The sequence below is a fragment of the Eublepharis macularius genome, chromosome 17 (assembly GCF_028583425.1).
Source record: "Eublepharis macularius isolate TG4126 chromosome 17, MPM_Emac_v1.0, whole genome shotgun sequence".
NCBI classification, from domain to species: domain Eukaryota; kingdom Metazoa; phylum Chordata; class Lepidosauria; order Squamata; family Eublepharidae; genus Eublepharis; species Eublepharis macularius.
The window spans coordinates 36,156,816-36,174,441 of NC_072806.1; the positions used below are offsets into that span (position 1 = coordinate 36,156,816).

A 17,626-nucleotide genomic window follows, 5' to 3' on the forward strand; every position below is an offset into this window, starting at 1 on the left:
CCCAATGGCATATGGTAGTCACTTGGCTCTTTTGGTCAATGGAAATTGCAAACGGGACTCTCCACAATCTACAGTAAGTTGAGCCGACATCTTTGTGCCAGTCAGGTATTGCGGCCGGAGAGTTGAAGCGACATTTACGAGCAAAGGGCGACTGTTAAACAGGATTTCCTCAAATGTGTCCCTAATACCATCAATTAACAGCTGGCCTGAATTTCCCAACAGAATTTTAATTCTTCAGCCTTTCACAATACCATGGTTAATTAGCATTTTTGTTTCTGAATTGCCCTTTGGAAAAAGAGGAGGAAGGTGAACATGGTAGAAATGACACTCCTCCCATTCTCTCCCCCCTCCCCAAATAAAACAGTACAGAATTTCAACTTTCAGACAAACAACTTCATTTACAAGTGTGGCTCTAATTAGCTTCTGAATTACTAAAGCTGTTTCTCCCCCCACCACACACACACACACACAGATTGGCAAAAGCCCTGAGGGGACCTGCAGAATAGAGAGAATCGCATTTCCAATTATTTTGTTGAATTGCTAATTTAGTTATTGTGCCTGGCGTAATTGTGAGGGGTATTGGGTGTGCAATTCAATTTGTTTTAAATATTTGTGGGAAGGCTGATCGGTAATGGAGCTGACCTATTTCTCGGCCTAAATTGAGAAAAGGGACTCATGCACGCGCGCACATGCACACACGCACCCAAGGGGGGGGGGCTGTAGCGACAAAGCTGCCGTTTTTGTTTCCGTTTTTATTTTGATCTCTCTTCATCCCTCTTAAGACGGTTGAAGCAACAAAAGGTTTAAATTAAAAGATGATAGCCCTTTGATCTCCCTGCTTTTGAAGGCTTTAGGGGTACCCTTCCGGGCATTTTAAAATATGTAAATATTTTAGGGTAAAGTGTTTAAATGTGCATTTGGAGAGTTCATTGTGAGTCTCCGTTCCCTTTTCACTCTTGAATATTATGTTTGTTAAAGTGATGCATGTGCCCCCCCCCATCTTGGCTCAACGAAAGCTTGAAGCGGGGGGGGGGGTCTCTTTAACTGGAGTCTGTTTTTGTTTTGACGCTTTGATGCCATTTAAAACCATTTCAGCTTAAATTAGGCGCAAAGTTTTGTTTTTTTTAAAGGGACCTGTTTGGGAGTAAACAGAGCCATTTATGCATACGACTTACCTAGTAGGGGGAAAACAGTTCCATTAAGTTACACCTGCAATTAAATCCAGTTGAATAACTGGGAGCTAGCGGTGCCTGTGCAGCCATTTGTAAAACAGTTTTAATGGACAAAATTGTGCCACCGCCGCAACCCCCCCCCGCCCCCACTTCCCTGAATGTTAAGGCTTTTGTTTGATCTACAGCACCACCGATGATAAAGTAGGCATGGTGCTGGCCTTTGAGTGTTTAAAGCACTTAAATTTCTGCATTTGGCCTAAAATTCTGTATAAACAAACCTCTAAATTTTGCAACTCAAAGTACACAACAATCATGTTTTCTTCTGTATTTTATTCCCCTGGCAGTCTTAGAGGTTCAATGGGCTTTACAGAAATAATAATCACATTTGCAAGCTCGGGTTTACATTCATCATAATGAGGGTTGCCAATCTTCGGGAAGGGAGGGGCTGGAGATCTCCCAGAATTACAACTGATCTACAGACTACAGAGATCAGATCCCCCGGAAAAAATGGCTGCTTTGGAGGGCAGATTGTATTATAGGTATGCACCTACTGGTTAGTTTCTATGATATTTAATATATCATGACAAATTGTTTGTTTTGTTTTAGCACTGTTTCGACTCTGTATTTGGATTTATGCTTGTATTCAGATTTCTGCCATCCATACCCTATTGTATTGTTATTGAGCGTCCCAGTCATTGATCGTATTAATCCCATACTGTGAAATCCACTTTGAGTCTCAGTGAGAAAGGTGGACTATAAATAACATCCCTCCCCCTCCCCAAATCTCCAGGAATTCCCCACCACCACAGTTGGCAGCCCCAGTTGTAACTGATCTGGTAAAAGGGTTCTGAGATGGTCAAATAGACCTTAGATTATACCATGCCAGACTCCCCTCTCCAAAAATCAAAATCCATGCATATAGAAGATCAAAATGTCAGGGTGATGGTGGGTCTTCTCCCTGACCTGTTTGTTTTTTATAGGTAGGTACTGATTTTTTTTAAAAAAATGGGAGAAAATATTGGGGTGGGGGGATGCTCATAAGGGGTAAAGGTGAGGACTTGAAGGCACGAGAATCTCTAGTGCCCCACTGAGTCTTCTGCAGCTGTGGACCACCTGTGTGATATCTGGAGTCCAAGGGGTACAGCAGGGTGGAAACGTGTTACATATATATATAAAAAATAAGGGAAAGAAGCCAGGGCCGGATCTAGGGTTGCCGGCACCTGGGGCAACCCTAGTCCGACCTTGTGCACGCACAGAGCACGCACGAGCTCCCGGCGCGGCACGATGACGTCATTTTGGTGACATCATCACGCAGGGCGGCGGAAGCAGCAGGCGGGGCTGGGAAGCTGCCCACGCCATTCACCTCCCCACATGCGAATGGCACGGGCGGCCTCGCAGCCCCCCGCGCTGCTTTTTGCCTGCCCCACGACAGGGGGCGGCCAGCTTGCCATGCACTCCCTGTCCTGCAGGGCAGGCGAATGGCGTGGGCGGCCGCGCTGCCCTTTGCCTGCCCTGCAGGATAGGAGGTGCGCGGCAAGCTGGCCGCCCCCTGTCCTGCGGGGCAAGCGAAAGGCAGTGCGGGGGGCTGCGAGACTGCCTGCGCTGCTGCCCGCGCACTCCGGCAGCTGGTAGCTGCTCCCGGCACCCCCTCCCTGCCGGCGCCGGGGGCAGACTACCCCCCCTGCCCCCCCTCGATCCGGCCCTGAAAGATGCTATAGCTTAAAGAAAAGCCCAGGCAGATCTTCTGCTTCTTTCAAACAGGGCAAGACAGCAGTACCAGAAGAGCTCTGTGTGCACAGCAAATCTGGTACACCCTGTACAAAATTGCTTGATTGAGCCAGTGTACTAGGGCACGAAAAGAAGATACTGCAAAGGAAGTGGCTCCATTGCCTTATACCTGCAAATGAGTTTCCCTAATAACAGGGACTCAGAACCTCGGCTCTTCTCTTCCTAAAGAGTTCCCAAAGTATTTGAGAGGTTATATCCCATGCGGCATTCTTGCAAACTGGCAGAGCTCCTGCAGCCGCAATCACAGCAACAGACTCACTGCAGAAAGAGGCGTGGATTCGGAGAGATTTTTATTGACCTCTAGGTGTCAAAGGAGAATATAAGCATTAAGACCTTTCAAAATTTGTTTTGCCATGACCAAAACCATAAGGGGCGGGGCACAACTGATCATAGCAAACATAAAAGCCACATTACAGAACATGAGATATTCTCTGATTGTTTTTATTAAAAGAAACTTGAGGTAAGTGAAATCACTTCAGCCCCGCGAGTTATTCCAACTATAGACCAGTCACACTGCTGTAGGTTGGCTGAACAGAATTCTCATACCCTGGTGCCCTCCACGGACTGTGCATTTTCCAAAGATGCAGTACGAACAGCATCCTTCCGTTATGCCCCTTGCAGGAATATTCTCCCCCCCCCACCCATGAACTTGGTGTGACCTGATGAAGGAGGAAATAGGCAAATGCAAACAACCCCCCCCCACACACACAGCTGGTGATGTGATCGGCAACCACCAACAAACTACAACCCAAAGGGCTGCCATGGTTGAAGGTTGACTCAAGGGTCAGTTTAGCTAAGCCATTTTTGCCAAACTAGGAGTTTGAGGCTGACGAACTGCTCAAATCTACCACCTCTTGCCACTGATGACCAGTAGAAAAATCAGTGGCAGCAGAAGTAGTGGCGTGCACTGAATGCTCCCACCAGTGACTCTGTTCCAGCGGCCTAAATAGGTGCATGATTTGTATGCTTAAGCTGGAAGGACAGGAACTGGCTCCTTTCTTGGGCCTGGTGGGGTGGGGAGGGGGGAAGTCATTACTTTATACAGAGCAGGACATGACCGCTGACTCTGGGCCTGAGACCTTTAATGTGCATTGCACAGCATGGGTCCAAGCATGGGTCTGAGTGGACACTCACGAAGGAGCCCCAGTCGATGAGCATGGAACCTGCATTTGCAAAGGTGTGCTGGGAGGGGCGGCTTTTAATTGCATCGGACTCCCTTAACTGCACGCACTGAGAACTTTCCCTGGCAGAAGTGACGGGGAACTTGGTGTTCTACCCTTTCGAGGGTGTTTGACTTAACTAAATCCTACTGACTAAATGAGGGGCACAATGAAGTGCCTGGGGTCCTTGCAGCAACTGGAAGCAGGAACTAGGCAACTAGCTGGCCTGTACACAGTTTGTGCCCAAAGACAAAAGCCAAAGAGCCTCCCAAAGACGTAGGGCAAGGGCTCAAGCTCAGCCCACACTGGGCACATACCTTCCTACACCCATCAACACAAACTTCTGTACCAGCCTCAGTAGCTGAAGAAAAGGAGAGGCGCCTGTACAGTCACTGGTCCCCCTTTCTCCCCTGCACTCCCATCCCCAGAGGCAATGCAAGACAGTAAAAAGTTCAATGCTACATCCGTTTCTTTATAAGTCTAGGGTGGATTCTCAAAGCATGCCAACCCAAGCTTGGAAATACTCGTTGGCAAAGAAGGGATGGGGAAAAATGGTTCTAAAAACTAGCGTACACATCAAATTATAGAAGGCTCCTATTCAGCCTCCCTGTGAAATCAGTGTGCCTTTGGAGGGTGGAAGTACACTTCATTAGGACAGGTCCCATGTTTAAGGGCCTCTCTTCCAGAGCTCCCCCTTGGTCTGAAAGCAGCAGGCAGAACCCCCGCCCTCTGGGCATGGAATGCAGCATTTCCACACAGTTCTCTCTAGTCCCGCAGCCTCTTCCAACCCCAGAAAAGACTGTTTCCAGGTTTGCTGGACCCATGCGGAGCGACAGCCACGAAGTAAGAAAGGACGAGGAAACCCCTCCTCCTGCCTCTTCCACAAGTGCATCTCTGCTGAGGAAAGGGGCTCTCTTTCTTCCCCTTGCCCCTTCTCACTCCAGGCTGGAGACAAATCCAGTGGTTCTTCAGCATAGATCCCCTGAGAGCAGGAAGGAGCTTTGCAGGGAGGAAGGAAAAGGGGTGCAGCAAAGCACCCAAGCACCAAGGGTTGGCTAGGACCCGGCAGGTCAAGCGCTGCTTCCAAAACGGAGCTGGAAGTGCTGGTGGCTACCAGAGTGCATAGTGCTGGGATCTGAACGAGTTGCATTGAGACGGGGAGGTGGTGGCGGGCAGGGCTGCCTCTTGGGGGGCAGGCTGGGATTCCTCCGTCTACAGCCCTTCCCTAAAACCCCACCACACTATTGCCCTTAATGGAAAACTAATTTTAAAATGGGGAGAGGGAAAAGGAGAGAGGAGCTGGGCTGCCGGGACAGGCACCGCTTCCCACCCATACACCTCTCAGCAGCTCAGGCTCCTTTGCATTGCCACACCCAATGCTTTTCTTACCACCTCTGTGGAGCAAGCATTTCATTAAGAAATATCCACACAACACTTTGGAAATGCCTTTTTTATGGAACAGACACACACCCCTCTCCCCCCCCCTAAGCAGTTTATATGGCAAAGAATCTAAAAGGAAAACTGCCTCTCCTACAAGATTCACAGAGAGGGATTTCCGCAGCAGGCTCCTCTTGATTGTTCTGGAAGTAGAGGGAGAATTTTAGGCTGGAACGTTCCTATGTACACATTTAAAGCAGAGGGAAGGGAATATCCCGTCTTGGACGGCCTTCGCTGTAGACAGTTCTAGCTATGAGGATGAGGATGGGGCCTCACCAAGGATCCCCTACCGATTCTATGGCAAAGAACCTTTGTTTTCCCCCAGGAGGTAAAAATATAACAAGGGCAGAGAGCTCTTAGGTTTTTGGCCCCCACCAAGGAGACAGGAGCAGCTTTACATTCTGCACATAAAACAAATGGCCAGCGGAGGCAGGAAGCTAAAGCCACTGGGCGAAGCGGAGGCCACGCTCCAAGGCTTCTGCCCCGGAGACCAATACTGTTGGCAAACACTGGACAGACTGCGTTGGGAGGGCAGGAATGGTTAATGAAATAAAAGTCACAACAGACAAATTGGGGGGGGGGGCAAGCGTGAGTGCTTGGGGCCCCTTAAATCAAAGGAGGAGACATGAGGGGCTTGTGAGACCTCAGGGTACCTGTGGACCCATCATCATCTCTTTCGAGTGCTGTACAAACAACAGTTAGTTGACACACGGCTGAAGTCACACTTTGTTAAATAAATAGGTACCAGAATGACGTCCATAAGTTAATTGGTTGGGAGCCCGTGTTCCCAAAGGCTTTTGGGACTGGACAGGAATCTCTCTTCAGTTCAAGTCTGTGATTTGTGTTGTTTTTTTAAAAAATGAAGAAAATTAAAAAGTCCTTTTCCAGCATTTCCCCAAACAAAGGGATGCAAAAGTCAGGAAGGCAAGAAGTGTTCGGTGGAGCCTGTTTCTCCATGCAGGCAGCGCGTCCCCGCTTACGTTGAGGCAGGAGAGTCCATTGTCGAGAGGATACGCACAATCTCAGCCCGCTGAGTCGCTGATATATGCTGAGTCATGTGGACGATGGAATCCATGGCAACCTCTGGATTGGCTTGGATTAAACTAAAACGAGATTGGGGGAGAGAATGCAGGTCAGGCGAGTGTGCTGCCACTCCCGGGAAGGAGAGGCCTCGCACTGGACAGCAGGCAGCAAGGGGAGTGACTTGACACACCCCAGTGACTGAAACAGAGGGGTGTGACACAGCACCACGGTTCGGCCCAGGCACAGACATGCTGGTCAAAGCAGAATGTTGACCAAAAGTGTTGTTTCTCTGAGGGTCAGTTGACCAGGAAGAAAAACCTCTCCGAGAGCCAAGCTACAAGTGACGCCTGACACAGGTTGGACACTTGTCAGCTGCCCTCAAGTTTTGATGGGAAATGTAGGCATCCTGGTCTTGCAGCTGTAATGGAGAGCCAAGCTGCAAAACCAGGACGCCGACATTTCCCATCAAAACTTGAGGGAAGCTGACAAGTGTCCAACCTGTGTCAGGCGTCACTTGTAGCTTGGCTCTGAGTCCCCAAGCATGAGTTTGCAGGGGGGGGGGGCGGGGAACAGCAGAGAGACAAGGAACCTGGGGAATGGCAGGGAACTAAAGGGCAGGGGGAGAAGGCCAGCTATTTGGAATAACAAGCCCAACCTTGGTCAGCAAGTTGGGGGAGGCACACACCAGTGTCAAAAGGATAATTAATCCTATCAAGCCATCAAAAAGGGCTTCCTCCAAGCTCGTGCGCTCGGCTGCAGCGCCCCGCTTCCCCGGCCCTTTCTTAGGGGCTCCACAGGCCTCCTTACCTCCGTATCTGTTTCAGTATATAGTCCCGGGAGATGTACTTGATGTTTCCGTCCACCACTGAGCGGCTGCCCTCCTCCTCCGCCAGCTGCTTCTCCAGCCACTCCACCAGGTCCTTGTTGTTGTCCCACAGGTACGCCTGCCAGGCCAGAGCAGTCCAGAAGTCGTCAATGATCCCGCCAGCACCACCAGGGGGAGGTCTACAGATAAGCCATCCCCCCCATCCCGCACCCCCAATTGATGCCACCTCTGAAATCTAAGCAAGCAGCTCCTCCAAGTAAGATGATCAGCACCAGCCATCCTCATCGGCCTTCTGTAGCTCTCTCTGGGTGCTCAGCTTGACAGACGACCCACGTAAAGGGGGGCTCTGTTTCATGAAGGCCCACAATCACCTGCTCTCCAGTGGCAGCTTCAGGGTGTCTGCCTGAGTGAACGATGCCAGCATGGCAAAGCCAGATCTCAAAATGCTGCTCGAGGGGCACACCTGCTAGCCATACCTGCCCCCGTCCAAACGATCTCTTAACTAGGACATAACTCAGGCACAAGAAGCGCTTGATTGGGCTGTAACCCCAGCCAGAGTCTCTGTTTCCCTGCCCCTAAACAGTACAGCAAAGGGCCTGTCCACGGCCAGGTGCAGAAGCCCAACAAGAGCAGCCATCCAGAGCATCTGTATAGTGCTTGCAAGCACACAAGTGCATTAAATACACCATCCTGTCAGAAGCCCTACCACCACTGATACATTAAGCATTATTATCCCTACATTACAGATAAGTGGGCTTAGCAATTTGCCTTAGACTGAAGAGATCAGGAAAGCTCCTACTCTTTTGGCTTTCTGTAAACTATGCAAAACTGAATTATTCAGGACTTTGAATGGCCCAGAGAGATGTCTTGGTACAGGGACAGGGACTGTGGACTATACTACTGCATATTATCCGCTGATATAGATATGATCCTACTTGGTAGTTTCCACATCATTTAATGTCATAATTCGTCTCTTTATTCCTGTATTTGAATTTATGCTTCTTTCAAATTGAATATCCCAACTGGTGATCGTACTGACTTACACTGTATAATCCACTTTGAGTCTCAGTGAGAAAGGCAGACAATAAATAAACATATAAAGACTAGCTACTGAGTTCAAGGCAGAGGAAAAATTCAAACCTAGGACTTTTCCATTTATAGCCACCTTTCTACACTCACTCTCTGGGACTGCATCCAAAGATCCCTGGATGGTATTCAAGAATGAGGGTCACCCCTGCCCTGGTACAGAAGGGCCTGACAGCTGAGGCCCATTTCTTTCTGTACTAGAGTGAAGAGGCACCCCTTACTCACACACTCTTCCAAAAGGTTTGCATTTGGTATCCGCTCTGCAACTCTCTGTTTCTGCAGAAATCACTGTTTGTAAGTGTGTGACCTCCAAAGGCATATGAGCATCAGAAGAGCTCTGCCAAATCAAACCACTGGTCCCTCTAGTTCCGCATCCTGTTTCATACAGTGGCCAACCAGCTGCTTGAAGAGCCAACACACGGGGCACCGAGGAGTCTTCAATCTTGGTTTCAGCAGCTTACTGCCTCTGACTGGAGGGTCCCTTTACACACCACGGCTTGAAGCCATTCATGGGCCTCTGCTCTGCTCTGACAGCGAACGCCACAATCTAATTATTCATTGAAGTTATTTCCTTTTGCCTATTCTGTACATACTGCCCATCGACTTCACTGGGGGTCCCCAAGTTCCAGTATTATGTGAGAAGAAGAAAAGGCTCCCTCTGTCCACTTGGTTAATTCCCTGCATAATTTTATAAACATGGACAAGCATGCGACTGAATCGCATCCAATGCAGCGATGCAGAGTTATGCTCGCTCAGCAGAAAGGAGGAGGAAAGACCAGAACAGGGACTCAGGGAATCAGCTGCCTAGGGAGGTGGTGAGCTCCCCTTCACTGGCAGTTTTCAAGAAGAGGCTGGATGAATATTCGTCAGGGATGCTTTAGGCTGATCCTGCACTGGGCAGGGGGTTGGACTAGATGGTCTGTATGGCCCCTTCCAACTCTGTGATTCTATGATTCTATGACTCATGCAGACACAGACAACAGCCTCTTCTTAGAGCAGATATTAATTTTTCTTTATTTCTTTCAGTACACAGAGAGGGAAGAGGGGGATTGAAAATTACTCATGTAGGGAAATTTAAGCAGCTCCAATGACTGTGTAGCACACAGTCATCAGACGAAGAGAGCTGTCGCTCTTGAAAGCTTATGCTACAATAAAGTTGGTTAGTCTTAAAAGTGCTACTGGACTCTTTACTGTGTAGCACACAGTATCTACATAGCAGCAATTCAGAAGCTGTGGTAGAATTCCCTCCAAAGTGTGGCTTTTATTTTAAGCAAATTTCTAGTTCTCATTGTGTTTGTTTCAAAAGCAAACAACATGGAATAGGAAACCCCTTGCACATATAACATTTGATTTCTCCTGTTTGTAACCAATCACGAAACCTAACCCCCATTTTAGTGGCGCAGAACATTACAAGAGGGGTCAAAGTGCTGCCAGCCACAGAAAAAACCTCAGAAGCAAATTATTTTCTTTCTTTTTGGCAAGATCATTTAGCTCAGTATTTGCTAGGTAGTTGACTACATAATCATTCCAGAGTGTGTTAGAAGCCTAATAGCCTTCTCGCTGCTTCTCTTCTCCTCTCATTTTCTTTACAAATCATTTAAGAATCGTTAATGGTTTCCGGAAAAACCAAGTACCACCATTAGTGCTCATTCATATTTATGTCATTTTATTTGGGTAATTAAACACAAAAGCTCGTCATTTAAAGGTGCACTATCCTTCTCTGTTATCGCTAACGAAGTCAAAGTCAGAATGACAATGAATTCTGCATCGTGATTTAATAGGTGGGCATGGGTAAAAAAAAAGTCTTAAGATAAAGCATCTCCGGCAGCTGCAGGGGTGGAAACAGCTGTCATGCTCCTTGAACCTGAGGCCTGGCAGCTCTGTAGCAGTCCAGCTAGATGCACAGTGGGGTAAGCAAAGAATATACAAGAAGGCTATCTTCAGAAAATGGGCTTTTTGCTGGCATTGTACACAAGGACAAAGGACAGAATCTGCTCCTCTTAGCCAAAAGCCATGGCTAGAAAGGGGACAGCAAAAAGAGTGAGGGTCTCTCTACATGAAACATCTGACACGTGAAGAACATGTGTCGGGAGATGCAATGGTAGCTGGGAAGGGTAGTTTAAAAAGACAGAGCTGGCGGCAGGGCAAAGGCTTTGCTATACACTGGAGCTGTGTGAAGGGGCTGTGAAATGCCAGAAGGGAAACTTCAGCCCATGATAACCTCTCCAGGTCCAAGCCCAGCTCTGGAAGGCGGCGCCAGCCCATTTCCATTCCTTGCTGCCCTCTGGTTGCTATCCCTCACAGTTTTGGACTGGGGAGGTGAAATTAATAGAGCCTTGGGGAGGCCAAGATGAAATTAACAAACCCTCTGAGGAGCAATCTCTGTTGGCTCTGTCTTTTTAAACTATGCTTCCCGGCTAACGTGTCTCCCTACACTTGACGAACACACGGCAAGGTGTCTTGTGTAGAAAGACTCAAAGAGATGGAGGATGGAAGATTTTAAGGTGCACGTTCAGGGTCTTTTTCACATAAACTTCCCCAGCTGACAGAACTATTCCCCAATTCTTACCTACTAACAAAGTAGAAAAACATTATGAATTTGAGTTTTCCTTACTCTAGGCACTCCCTTTATATTTTGTCAACACATTTTTAATATAACTAGAAACTAGAAGAAGTCAAACTAACTAGAAGAAGCAAAGGGAGAGCGAAAACAGAAACTCACAGGTGTCCAAAGAACACCTTGAGAGGAGCCACGTCTTGCCACATGAGCCCCTGTGCATAGTGGTGAGAGTACCAGACTAGGACTGGGTGACCTTGCAAAAATCACTCTCTCAGCCTAGCCCACCTAGAATCATAGAATCACAGAGTTGAAAGGGATCTCCAGGATCATCTAGTCCAACCTCCTGCACAATTCAGGACATTCTCACCCCCCCGCCCCCCCACACACCCCGTGACCCCTACTCCATGCCCAGAAGATGGCAAAAACACCGCCAGGATTCCTAGCTGAACTGGCCTGGGGAAATTTGCTTCCTGGCCCCAAAGTGGCCATCGGCATTACCCTGGGCGTGTAAGAGGGGCCCACAAGAACTAAGCACTGATGTCACCCTTCCCGCCCTCCCTCTCACGATCTGCCCAAGTTCACAGAATCGGCATTGCTGACAAATGGCCACCTAGTCTCTGCTTAAAAACCTCCAAAGAAGGAGAGCTCACCACCTCCCAAGGAAGCCTGTTCCACTGAGGGACCGCTCTAACTGTCAGGAACTTCTTCCTAATGTTTAGCCAAAAACTCTTTTGATTTAATTTCAAACCATTGGTTCTGGTCCAACCTTCTGCGCAATGGAAAACAACTCCATGCCAACTACTGAGAGGTGAAGGAGCTAAACATACCGAGCTCCTTCAACCTTTCCTCATAGGACTTGGTCTCCAGACCCCTCATCATCTTTGTTGCCCCACTCTGGACATGTTCCAGCTTGTGGTGCCCCAAACTGAACACAATACTCTAGGTGAGGTATAACCAGAACAGAGCAGAGCAACAGCACGACTTCGCGTGATCTGGACACTCTGTGTCTGTTGATACAGACTCTGTACACTGATACACTGTTGACTCGTGTTCAGTGTATGGTCTACTAAGACCCCTAGATGCTTTTCGCACGTACTACTGCCAAGACAAGTCTCCCTCATCCTATAATTATGCGTTTGATTTTTCCTACCTAAATGCAGAACTTTATACTTATCCGCATTGAAATTCATTTTGTTTTAGCCCATTTTTCCACCCTGTCAAGATCATCCTGTATTCTGACTCTGGCCGTTTCCACACATCCTGGCATAGCGCTAAACTCACATAACAATTGCGCAACAACCCCATTTTCATGGCATGATGACGTCAGAAATCGCGCCAGGAAGATGCCCTCATTGCGTGAGTTTAGAGCTATGCTGGGATGTGTGGAAACGACTCCCCGTCTTCTACCGTCTTTGCTACCCCTCCCAATTTAGTATCATTTGCAAATTTAATAAGCATTCCCTCTATTCCTTCGTCCAAATCATTTATTAAAATGTTGAACAGAACAGGTCCCAGGACCAATCCCTGCGGCACTCCGCTTGTCACTCTTCTCCAAGAGGGTGGTGGTTGTAAGGATAAAAGGGAGAAAGGGGGACTGAGGTTGTAAGACTCTCTGGGTCCCAACCTGGGAGAAAAATGTGGTACAAATGTCCACATAAACAGGCCCACCTGTGCAGGCTGCATCCTGCAATGCTTCTTATCTGAAAGTGTTCACCAAATATAGGGCGCGGGGGGGGGGGACAGTGCTATAAAGGGGTGAAAAATTATAGGAGTTCCCCCCCCAAAAGCATTCTAGTATTTTATAGCAGTCCATGTAGCTTTTTAAAAAGCATTTATCTGAAACAATGTTGGCTAGAAACAGAATTTTTAAAGGGAGGGGGGAATCCACCAGCACATGGGGAGAGCTCAGTTTATACCCAGATGGCTCCAGATTCATCCCAATACCTCCAACTACAGGATTTCAAAGCATCGTCTGAAAATGTCCTGCTTCTGCAGAACCTGAACTGAGGACCCACCACCTATCAGAAACAGAAGGACTCGGTAAGATCTTCAGCTGTAGAGCGGGGTGGGACAAGAAGGAATCTTAAAAATGCTCTTTTCTGCTGATGCAAGAGGAAGAGGCAAGGTAGAGAGAAAAGCTTGTTTCTTGTAGAAAATTAAAATCATAGGTGATCATCTCACAGGGTCATAAAGAGGAGGGCTTTTTTTCAGCTGGCACGTGGTGGAACGGAGTTCCAGCACCTCTTGAAAATGGTCACATGGCTGGTGGTCCCACCCCCTGATCTCCAGACTGGAGATCAGGGGGTGGGGCCACCAGCCATGTGGCCATGTTCGCCAAGGGCGATTTAAACTTTAAAAAACTCCCCCCTTGTTCCAACTGACCCAAAGTGACATCATTGTGCAGTCCTGGCAGCATGTGCGCACTTTGCGTATGTGGTACCAGGGGCACTACCTTCTGCCAAGAGTTGCCCCTTGTGTTGGCAACCCACTGAGTCCCACCACCTCTTTTCCCAGAAAAAAAGCCCTGATAAAGAGGGTAAATCTGGACATTACAAGGCTCTCACTGCAACTCTACCGTGATGTGCTGCAGGTTGGGTTCCCCTTGAAAACAGTTTGGGGAAACCAAACAGGTACAGAATATGGCCAGTCAGGCAATCCAGACATTACTGCAGGTCTCACTCAACACAGAGTCCTTGGCTATCAAATTGTTTCTGAGCGAGTGCTGGATTTGATCTTGAGGCTCCCGAACTGCCCGAGCCCGGCACACTGCAGGGAGAGCAATTCTCCCACATACCCCCCCCCCCCCGGCATGGAGAGTAAGCCCTTGTCGTTGCAACACTCATCCTGATACTGTCCTCTACCAAGAAGTGGGCATGGTTAGCTATAGAACCCGTGCAGCAGAATTCCCAAGCGTGGCCTATGGAGACTTCCAAGTTAACTGGTTGTAACCGACCTTTTGTCAGTCTCTCTGCAGCAGAAGAATCAAATCCCCTCCCTCCTGCATTCTGGGTTGGTTGCTGAGGACGGCCTTGTTTTAAAATCATGTATCACTGAGCAGTTTTAATCTATTTTACAGGGCTCTGCTGAACATTCTCTTGTGAGCATTGGGGGGGGGTTGTTGAGGGCCCGAAATGTTCACTGGCACCCACCCCTTCATCTGCTCGTACTTGAGTTGGCCATTTTCTCCACCACAAATTCCTCCCCCCCCCCCCGCAACTTTGGTGGCATTTTTTCCTTTGCCGACGTTATCCCACCAGATGGATTAAGGGATCGCATATTGAGGACAAGGATGCCACGGCCCTGTGTTACTGGTCAGATCAGGCTACACAACTCCGGCTAGGTTCAGACACTGCCCTAAACTAGAGTTTACTTTAACCAGGGTAAGTCTATAAAACCAGAACTCAGCTCTCAGAAGACTACTCAAGCTCTGGCTGGCTTTGACAAACCCTGCCTTTACTTTGTGGCTTCGGAACAAGTGAAGATGTCTGCATTCAGACATCATGCGGAAGCACAGTTAGGAAAATCCATGGTTAATAAGCCATTTTCAGATGCTGGTTTGATGGATCCCAGCTAACCACAGATAATCGGGTTGCATTCAGTCACGCTAACCATGGTTTCACATAATGTCTGAACTGAGCCCAAATCAGGGGGAATCAGAGGAGGCGATCCTTGTACTCTCCGATTTCCTCACACTATAGGCCTGTTGGGGGAGGGGCAGCGTGCACCGCCAGTTCAGGGCTTGAAGCGCAAGTGCAGGCTTTGTGGCAAGTAGGGGCAGGAAACGAGTGTGACTTTTGCTCAAACGGGAAAACGCAGAACACTTTCGCCCATCAAAACCTTTCCCAGAAATGGCTGGAATGAGAGTGCATGTTTTGCAAGGGGGGAAAAAATAGTCACAAGAAACACTCACCCATCCCTATTTTAGTTCTTTTTACAATGGTTTGCATTACTGTTTTCAATTATTGGCCATTAGCCAGCTCAAATACCTTTTGTAGTAGGAAAGCAGCATTTAAATAAATCTGTAAAATATAACACGGATTAACAAACTCGTGTTACAATATTGTGTAATTAATAATGTCAATAATAAGGGGCTGTCAACCAGCCAAGGGTTTTTAGTTGATCTGACTCTCAGCTGATTACACTAAAATAAATGCACATATCACCAAGCCATCAATATGGCTGTCTTAGGGAAGGTGCTCAAAAGTGGTATTGTTTCAAGCGTAGGGTACGTTAAACTTTAACAAACAAGAAGAAAAGGGCTGCATTTAATATCATTTTGGGAAACCAGAAATCACTCGCCCCAGCGGCACACCAGACACAAAAACATTTTCAAAAAACAAAAGAAGCAAACTCAAATCTGACGGAGATTTGAAAGATAATTGGCATTGACTTCAACCTTGTAAATGGAATTGGTGGACCGTTGCCAGTCTGTTTGATGGTGGCTCTTACTTCTAAAATGAAAGAAAGCTACTGTGGCACCACCATGAAAGCCAATCTTACCTCCTGAAAGCAAAAAAATCCCCCCCGCACACCCTTTAAAGTTTTTAGTTTCATCATATTTGGCACAGTTTTAAAGTTTTTAGTTTCATCATATTTAAAGTTTTTAGTTTCATCATATTTGGCACAGGGAGGAGAAAACTGGAGCTTTGTGCCACCGACACATAGGCAACGGCCTCCGACCTGAGCCCCACCGATTAATCGGGAGACAAATTTTTAACCTGCAATCAAAGCTTCCCCTCATTAATCTTCTGGGGATATCTATTAAGAGCTCGCAGTGTTAAGAAGTCATAATCATAAAAAATAACATTGTTTGCAATGATCATTATTTAAACTCACACCTGCCACTTCTGTTCCTGCCCCCAGACGCAACCGCAACGCCCTCTGCATACCAATCGAGGTGTTCACAGCAAGGCAGCAAGGAAGTTGCCCCCCCCGCACCTCCTCCCACCCAAACCTGCAAATGCCTGCCACTCTGCAGACCTGGGTGAAGCCAGGATTTCCTCAAGAATCTCAAAAGCTTTTAGTTTAGGCGAATATTTAATACTCTTATTAATCATTTTTAATCCGTTTGCCTTTAATTAAGAAACAGCATGATGCTTTCCTATCAACATATGCCAGGGAGCAGATTAATTGTGGCTTAAGATAACTCTCCTTGATTGGTGTAATGTATTAGCTAACCAGACACTCAGCTGTAAAAAGAAAAGATGCTCAGATGCTACCTTAGAAGGGCCGAACGCCCCTTTCCCCAAGACAAAACTTTTCTCCCCCGTACTCTTTCCTTTTCAGTGCCCTAGAATGCTCTAGGTTTGATTTAAATATTTCTTTGTGTTTTTTTTTCCTCCCTTGTTAATTTGCAAACTAAAAACAAAGTAACAGGGTGTCCAAACCGACAGATCTGGAGACATTCTTCCCATCTTTTCTCTCTCTGCTTTCTGTTTTTAACATGGTTATGCTTTTGATTGGAGGGCAATATATCACCCACAAGATTAATTATCTGCCAGTGGCAAGTGATGGAAGTGGCCACCACAGTTTATGTGAAGACTACTGAAGCCTTCCAAGGATTCAACAGTGTTTAGTAGTAGAGCCCAGTAGCACCTGTAAGACTAACCAACTATATTGTAGCATAAGCTTTAGAGAACCACAGCTCTCTTCGTCAGATGCATCTTTTTCTGACGATGCATCTGACAAAGAGAGAGCTGTGGTTCTCGAAAGCTTATGCTACAATAAAGTTGGTTAGTCTTAAAGGTGCCACTGGACTCTTTACTACTTTGTGATTACAGACTAACACGGCTAACCCCTCTGGAACAAAGTTTAGGAGAATGCCAGACATTTAACAAGGTTTTTTTTTTTTTAAAAAAAATGGAAACCTCTCTTTCTTTGTGTGTACACTTTTGGAATCTGATCACATCTGTGGTTTACCTTCACTGTGCCTTCCACTTCCACAAACCAGCGCCTCAGCATAGCCTGGATCTGGCCATCCGTTAGTTCCGGGTTGGCATCGTGGATTTTCTTCTTGACCAAGTCTTCCAGAAGAAGGCGACGGAGCCTCCAATAGAAAAATGTGCGGGAGGTCTTCCAATCTAGAATGTCCTGTGCGACAGGTACAGTGAGTGAAGAAAAGCAAATTCAAATCGGGTGGGGACGTGGGGAGACGTCTCACGTCAAAAAACCAAAAGGAATCCTAGAAATAAAACCCAAGAGCCGGGAGGAGACAGAATCTCATACACCCGCTGGTTTAACTGGAACACCCCCATTTTGATTTTGCATCTCCTCTTCGAGAAAACAACCCCAATCTGGTCCTTTATTTTAAAGCAGCTGTGCCCTTGCACGGAAATCTGGCCAGGCAAAAAGTTTCTCAACATTATTTGCGTGTCAGTTACTTAAATTAGAGTAAGAGCAAAGAAAAGGACCATCAATGGCCTCGAAGTGGCGCAGATCAAAACAGAGAATAGTGACAACATACAGAAATAAGAATTACCAACACTGGTTGACCCTGGAAAGGGTCCCTTGGCAGATGCCTCAAAACCTAAAACTGTTTCCCGCAGCCCAAACTGTGCTTCCAAAACGTGTCCCC

At 47.3% G+C, this 17,626-nt stretch overlaps 1 protein-coding gene across 2 annotated transcripts in view; it reads right to left on the minus strand.

Annotated features, from left to right (window-relative positions):
* Nucleotides 1-3,233: 3,233 nt before the first annotated feature.
* Nucleotides 3,234-17,626, minus strand: part of ACACA (acetyl-CoA carboxylase alpha) — a 297,390-nt gene continuing 282,997 nt past the window's right edge. For both annotated transcript variants that reach the window (XM_055001998.1, XM_055001997.1), the window contains 3 exons: nt 16,972-17,142; nt 7,388-7,524; nt 3,234-6,660 (listed from right to left, as the gene is read on the minus strand). In XM_055001998.1, the coding sequence (XP_054857973.1) occupies nt 6,534-6,660; nt 7,388-7,524; nt 16,972-17,142 (435 nt within the window). In that variant the 3' untranslated portion in view covers nt 3,234-6,533. The remainder of the gene's footprint in view (nt 6,661-7,387; nt 7,525-16,971; nt 17,143-17,626) is intronic.